The sequence below is a fragment of the Limulus polyphemus genome, unplaced genomic scaffold, assembly GCF_000517525.1.
Source record: "Limulus polyphemus unplaced genomic scaffold, Limulus_polyphemus-2.1.2 Scaffold3865, whole genome shotgun sequence".
In the NCBI taxonomy this organism is placed as follows: Eukaryota; Metazoa; Arthropoda; class Merostomata; order Xiphosura; family Limulidae; genus Limulus; species Limulus polyphemus.
The window spans coordinates 95,856-103,445 of record NW_013669475.1 but is presented as its reverse complement, the minus strand read 5'-3'; the positions used below and the strand labels follow the sequence as shown (position 1 = coordinate 103,445).

The 7,590-nt window shown below is 30.6% G+C and overlaps 1 protein-coding gene across 1 annotated transcript in view; it reads left to right on the top strand.

The window, feature by feature from the left end:
* LOC111088491 (pecanex-like protein 1) overlaps positions 1 to 7,590 on the top strand; it is a 16,841-nt gene that overhangs the window by 6,687 nt on the left and 2,564 nt on the right. Inside the window, exons 3-4 of the mRNA XM_022398787.1 lie at positions 1,450 to 1,600; positions 3,575 to 3,710. Of these exons, the coding sequence (XP_022254495.1) occupies positions 1,450 to 1,600; positions 3,575 to 3,710 (287 nt within the window). The remainder of the gene's footprint in view (positions 1 to 1,449; positions 1,601 to 3,574; positions 3,711 to 7,590) is intronic.

Sequence of the window (7,590 nt, the reverse complement as noted above, 5' to 3'; positions counted from 1 at the left end):
TCATCTTATCCTAACAAGTTTGCTGTCATTGGATAGAACCTCTGAATCTTCATCTTATCCTAACAACTTTGCTGTCATTGGATAGAACCTCTGAATCTTCATCTTACCCTAACAACCTTGTTGTCATTGGATAGAACCTCTTACCCTAACAACTTTGTTGTCATTGGATAGAACCTCTGAATCTTCATCTTATCCTAACAACTTTGTTGTCATTGGATAGAACCTCTGAATCTTCATCTTATCTTAACAACTTTGTTGTCATTGGATAGAACCTCTGAATCTTCATCTTATCCTAACAACTTTGTTGTCATTGGATAGAACCTCTGAATCTTCATCTTATCCTAACAAGTTTGCTGTCATTGGATAGAACCTCTGAATCTTCATCTTATCCTAACAAGTTTGCTGTCATTGGATAGAACCTCTGAATCTTCATCTTATCCTAACAACTTTGTTGTCATTGGATAGAACCTCTGAATAATTTTCATCTAATGCTTTAATTTTAAAAAAGTGATTGAAGTGACATGTTGTTATTGTATTTTCTGGACGTTGGATCAATGATTGAAGTGACATGTTATCATTGTATTTTATGGACATTGGATCAGTGATTGAAGTGACATGTTATTATTGTATTTTCTGGACGTTGGATCAGTGATTGAAGTGACATGGACATTGGATCAGTGATTGAAGTGACATGTTATTATTGTATTTTCTGGACGTTGGATCAGTGATTGAAGTGACATGGACATTGGATCAATGATTGAAGTGACATGTTATTGTATTTTCTGGGCATTGGATCAATGATTGAAGTGACATGTTATCATTGTATTTTCTGGACATTGGATCAATGATTGGAGTGACATGTTATCATTGTATTTTCTGGACATTGGATCAATGATTGAAGTGACATGTTATCATTGTATTTTCTGAACATTGAATCAGTGATTGAAGTGACATGTTATCATTGTATTTTATTGACATGTTATCATTGTATTTTATTGACATTGGATCACTGATTGAAGTGACATGTTATTATTGTATTTTCTGGGCATTTTATCAGTGAATGACGTGACATGTTATTATTAACAAATTAAAAAATGTTCTATATTTCAGATTTTACATGAAATGTGTGATTCTCTTCATTGTGACATTTTAATGGTCTTCATTTTCTCTACTTAAGTCTTAAGGTTTTTGCTAAAACACATTGAAAATCGTCTTCATGTAGATTTAACAGATTGAGCTTAGAATATTTAAATTGTAAGATACATTGATTAGTTATATTTTTTTTGTGAAAGGCAAGTCAACAGTTTTTTGTGTGTTAATTAATTTTTGATATGAAAACTCAGTTTGATTTTTCAATAATCTTTCATTTGAATATTTAACGTTGAATAAAATATAAACAACTATATCCTAGTAAACTAACTGAGGTTGGTTTCTGTGCTTTTCTTCTAGCCGTACGTTGAGACAGGTTTCCAGCTATTAGCAGTAGGGTTTGGGGTGACGCTACACTACTTTCTACCCCAGCTCAGGAAACAAATGCCTTGGTTGTGTTGCACTCGCCCTATCCTAAGGGCGTATGAATACCACCAATTTGAAATTCAAGGTACCTTTTGTATTTTATGTTTTTAATTGAATGGCAATTTTACGTGTAGTATAGTTCATAGCTTTTGGGGGGGAGGGGAGGATTTGTGGGAAGACTTTCATCAATAGTAGATTTAACTATGACAGTGTTTCTGTGTTTCATAACAGCTCTGTGTAAATAATTTTGAAGTTTTTTTTCCTTGACTTGCCAAGATTACGTACACCATGTTTGAGGACAAACTGATATCCATGTATTTGCACACACACACAAAATCAAATCTGTTGTGCATAAGTGATATGAAATTGTTTCTTTACATAATTTGTGTTACTGCAAAATTTCAATTTGAATATCTAGTATTTTAGAAAAGAAAGTTAATACTTTAAACAGTGTTATCATGTGTCAGATCAGTGTAGATAAAATGGATGTTTTTAGTTTACAGTATTAATTCTAAAGTAAATATAAACATTCTTTCTAGCTGTTAATTATTGTTCAGTATTTCGGTAACCTGTTGTCTGTCATAACTGAACTGCATTGTTGTAAGTTTTGTTGATGTTCGAAAGTGATGTATATTTGTTATTTTGTAGGACTTGTACAGATGAGGATAAGCTCAATTTATTTCTGTAATCCATATGAGTTTTGTGTAGTTTTTGTGTTATATAATCTCAAATGTTGTTTTTATTTTATATAATCTGATATGTTGTTTTTACGTTATATAATCTGATATGTTGTTTTTACGTTATATAATCTGATATGTTGTTTTTACGTTATATAATCTGAAATGTTGTTTTTACGTTATATAATCTGAAATGTTGTTTTTACGTTATATAATCTGAAATGTTGTTTTTACGTTATATAATCTGAAATGTTGTTTTTACGTTAAATAATCTGAAATGTTGTTTTTACGTTAAATAATCTGATATGTTGTCTTTACGTTGTATAATCTGATATGTCGTATTTACGTTATATAATCTGATATGTCCTTTTTACGTTAAATAATCTGATGTCGTTTTTTACGTTATATAATCTGATATGTCGTCTTTACGCTATATAATCTGATATGTTGTTTTTACGTTAAATAATCTGATATGTTGTTTTTACGTTAAATAATCTGATATGTTGTTTTTACGTTATATAATCTGAAATGTTTTTACGTTATATAATCTGAAATGTTTTTACGTTATATAATCTGAAATGTTGTTTTTACATTATATAATCTGTTATGTCCTTTTTACATTATATAATCTGTTATGTCCTTTTTACATTATATAATCTGTTATGTCGTCTTTACGCTATATAATCTGATATGTTGTTTTTACGTTATATAATCTGATATGTTGTTTTTACGTTATATAATCTGATATGTCGTATTTACGTTATATAATCTGATATGTCGTATTTATGTTATATAATCTGATGTCGTTTTTTACGTTATATAATCTGATGTCGTTTTTTACGTTATATAATCTGATATGTCGTCTTTACGCTATAGAATCTGATATGTCGTCTTTACACTATACGATCTGATATGTCGTTTTTACGTTATACGATCTGATATGTCGTTTTTACGTTATACGATCTGATATGTCGTTTTTACGTTATACGATCTGATATGTCGTTTTTACGTTATACGATCTTGATATGTCGTTTTTTACGTTATACGATCTGATATGTCGTTTTTACGCTATACGATCTGATATGTCGTTTTTTACGTTATACGATCCGATAGGAAAACAAAATGTTGAGTGAGTGTGAAATATGTGGAGCTAACATTTGTGAGTTAGTAGAGTAAATGGCTTGTGTAACCTGTCAGTTTGGATAGAAGTTAATACTAATTATACATGTAATTAAATGTTGACATTTGGAAGCCTTCAAATTGAGTGCATTCAAGAAAATAGCCCGGTGAAATTTCGTTAATAAGGTTACTTCAGTTTGCTTATAAAATAAGAGTCATAATTTCTCCTTCATAAATGATGTTCTTTTCTATTCCTGCTTTAGATGCTGCGAAGATCATGTGGTTTGAAAAACTTCAGGTGTGGATGAGATTTTTGGAAAAGAATCTGATCTATCCTGTAGTTTTTCTTAGTGCCTTAACTACAGATTCACCACGAATTATTGCCAATTTTGGCCTGCCGTAAGTGACATTCTACCTTTTGTTGCATAAATTTTATTATATAGATTAGTAATAGTTATTCTTATCTTTGAAAATATACATGTAGAAGATGTGGCTGTACTGAAACATTTTAATCAATGAATGATCTTCATTATTAAATACAAGAAGTATCAGTTCTTGTTATTAAATTTTACATCCATTGTTGGAGAGTTGTGTAACTTGACCAAGATGAATTAAACTTTTATTAGTCTCTATTTGGGCAGAATATTTTGTGAAGTAATACTTGTATATGAAGTATTTAAGATTCACATCTTATGGTCTTATTCAAATGTACGTTAAAATCTGGGGTTCGATTCCTTGTGGTGGACACAGCAGATAGCCCAATCTAACTTTGCTCTAAGAAACAAACAAATATTCTAATGAATATTTTTGATGATATGCTTAATTTGAAATTAGTACCAACATCTCCATAACAGTAGCAAAACTATTAGCTAATTGACAAGTTTTGGAATTTTTCTCCCGGTTTTTTTTACTTATTTTTTGTGCTAAATACCAAAAGTTGTTGTTTTTAAAATTATGCTTATGAAATTGTGAAAGGTTTACTGTTCTGTTATATGCATCATTGTTACAAGCGCAAATACACATCAAACCTGTCAGTTTCCAGTGTAAGCTGAGGTCATGTTTAATTTGTAGAGACATAGTAGTGGTGTTCTATGCTTTGGGGCCCCCTGGTGGCTAGGTAGTAAGTGTGAAGCCTTGTAATGCTGAAAATCTGGTTTTGATACACATGGTGGCCAGAAGACAGATAGTTCATTGTGTAGCTTTGTGCTTAACAATGAAACAAACAAACAAACTATGCTTTTGGAGAAAAGATTTTTAAAGATAATATAGATAAGTGACAGATCTTTAACTACTTTAGTATACTTGATGATAAAGTAGTCTTACAAGTACACCTCATTAATTATGCTTTTACCTTCAATATAATGAATGAATTGCATGTTGAACTAACTTTTTAAACTTGTAATGAATGTGGTATTATAAATAAAATATAATTCTCGAACGTTTGCTCCAAACAGACGAAAGTCTACACTAATGAAATAGTGTCTGGTAAACGGTCTAGCACTGCATTTGAAAACTTGAACCAAACAAACTCTTAAACAAATATATGACAAATGTATTGAACCATTTACTTTCCTATTGTCTTGTGCTTTTAGATAATGCTAGTCTTGTATCCCATTTATAGGCACGAATATTTTCATTCCTTTTAAGAGAGTTTGCTCCATTTTTATTTTGACTTGTTAAGCGTACTAAATGGATGTTTTGGGAGATTATTTTTATGCTGCATGATTGTTGAAGCATAGGATATTTTTATCACAAGTGGTCCTGTTTTTGTAACTTAATCAAAACTGATAGCTGCCTGAATTAAATGTTAACTATGGCAGCATGTGGTATTTTGTATTTTTTTAACCACCAGCTCTAAAATTTCTGACTAGACATATTTTTCTGACTATGATGTTAAATGGTCAAATACTACACTAGTATCATTGAGCAGGATGTGAGAATTGCTCACCAAATGCACTGTTATCAATTGGTTTTGTGAAAATAAGTGTCTTATAGGACAGCATGGCTCAAATTTCTGGGCCTCTGGAATATCTCGAGCACTGTAATAAAGTAGTGTAGAACTGTTTCACTGAAGTCGGTTGATGTACTTCCCATTGAGTATATAGAAGCTTGTTTGTTAGGAATTTCGGGCAAAGCTACACAAGGGTTACCTGCACTAGCCGTCCCTAATTTAGCAGTGAAAAACTAGCGGAAAGGCAGCTAGTCATCACCACCCACCGCCAATTCTTGGGCTAATCTTTTACCAAGGAATAGTGGGATTGACCATCACATTATAATGCCCCCAGGGCTGAAAGGGCGAGCATGTTTGGTGGGATGGAGAATCGAACCCGCGACTCGCAGATTGTGAGCCGAGCACCCTAACCACCTGGTCATGCCGGGCCTTATACAGAAGCAATTTTAGTTTTCAAAAATTTGTTTAAATATTATGATAATGTATTTGTAACTTTATTCTGGATTAACATTTCTTAGATTTTATTTAAAATGATTACAGCTGTTTGAACGATAGCCAAATGTGACAATTTTAACAGAAAATAATATTGGGGATTGTTACAGAACAATAATGAAAGTTCAAAGTTTTACCTGAAACTTTGTATAGACTTTAATTATTGTACATTTAATTTTCTAGGTTATTGATATATTACATTAAGTATTGAAATCAGATTATTACAATATTGCCATCATCAATTTATAAGCGACTTTTAGTTTTGAGCTACATGGTTAATTTGCTTATGATCAAAGTTTCATAATATCAGCATTAAAAGGAGGATTCCAAAAAGCAAATAAAAAAAAAACTAATAAGGAAATATGAGGTATTTTTTGATTTAATTAGAATTATTTCTTAAAATTCTGAAATGAAGGAATAATTAAAAAACATTTTATGATAAAAACAGGAACTAAAAAAGGATAAAAAATGCAATATAAAGAAAAGTGAGAATTTGAATTTTAGAGACTTTTTAAAAATATGAAATAGATCAGAAATTCTAGTTTATAATGATGAATTTTGGGATGTTTCTTATCTTTCATTCTTTCAGTAGACTTGTTTTTATGGCACAGTGTTGAAGAAGTAGTATTAACTCTATCACCACTGGTATACTTTACTGCGCATGACACAAGGTTTTAGTGTTTTTAGTTCAAAATTTTATTCAATTACTTGTTTGAATTATACCAACTTGTATTGCATAAAATCTTAGCTAATAATCCATATTGTAATAGCATATGAATTTTAATTTCTTAATAATACAAGGCAATATTTAAAAAAATCCTGAATTTCCCCTAGTGTGACACATGTGACACATTTTTTCTAGGCATCTTCTTTTCTCTACTTTATCCACCACCACTCCAAAAAAGTACAAAATTAAACGTAAATTACTCACTATAAAATCGTTATTCCTCAGACAAACCATAATTTATATAGTCATAAATTTTTGTTTGGTTACAGAGCTATCAAATAAACAATCAAACCATTCCTGCCACACCCACCTGTCACATCTTCTCTTTCAGGATTTGTTAATAGTTCTCTCTTACGTTTGATTATGAATTATGAATTTGTAATGGTTCTTGTCACACAGTTAGAAAGCCAGAAACATTTTGAGAGTAATGGGAACTTGTCTACTTTTTGCATGTTATTAGTCTATGTTCTTTGGTGCATTATTTAATTAAACAGAAATTATTTAGTGCATTACTACTATTAGTATAAAAAAAAAAGTAGGGTTAAGTGTCATCAACAATCGACAGCAAGAAAAAAGAAGATTGGGTTAGTACTTTATTTCTTGTTTTTCGTGTTTATTCTTTATTTATTATCATAAAAGTAACTAAAATGTAAAAATAGGGATATTTTTAGGTTAGTTAAGATTAGATTATGTAAAATAAATAATAATATAATAAAAATGTTTCATGAGGCATGCATACATGTGAGCAGCTCATAGTAGCTTGTGGGTAATGTAATTCAATAGCATAATGTGAGCTGCACTTTCCCCGAGTTATTTACAATTAATAATGGTGTGAACAGTAGTTAGAAATGATTCAAAGGGCAATAAAACAATAAAATTAAATTATAAATAGATGTATACTGTTACGAGTTTAAAGCTATTTAGGATAAACAGATGTAGTTTCACGCTACATTTGAAGTCATTCTCGAAAGAAAAAAAGAGGGTAATTTAGATTTATTTTGAGTTTTTTTGGGGGGGTTATGAGGTCAGTCAAATTGACCAACCTTCTATAGAGCTAGGGTAGAGAAAATATCAGATAAAATATAAAGTTTTACTGAAAACAAACGTTT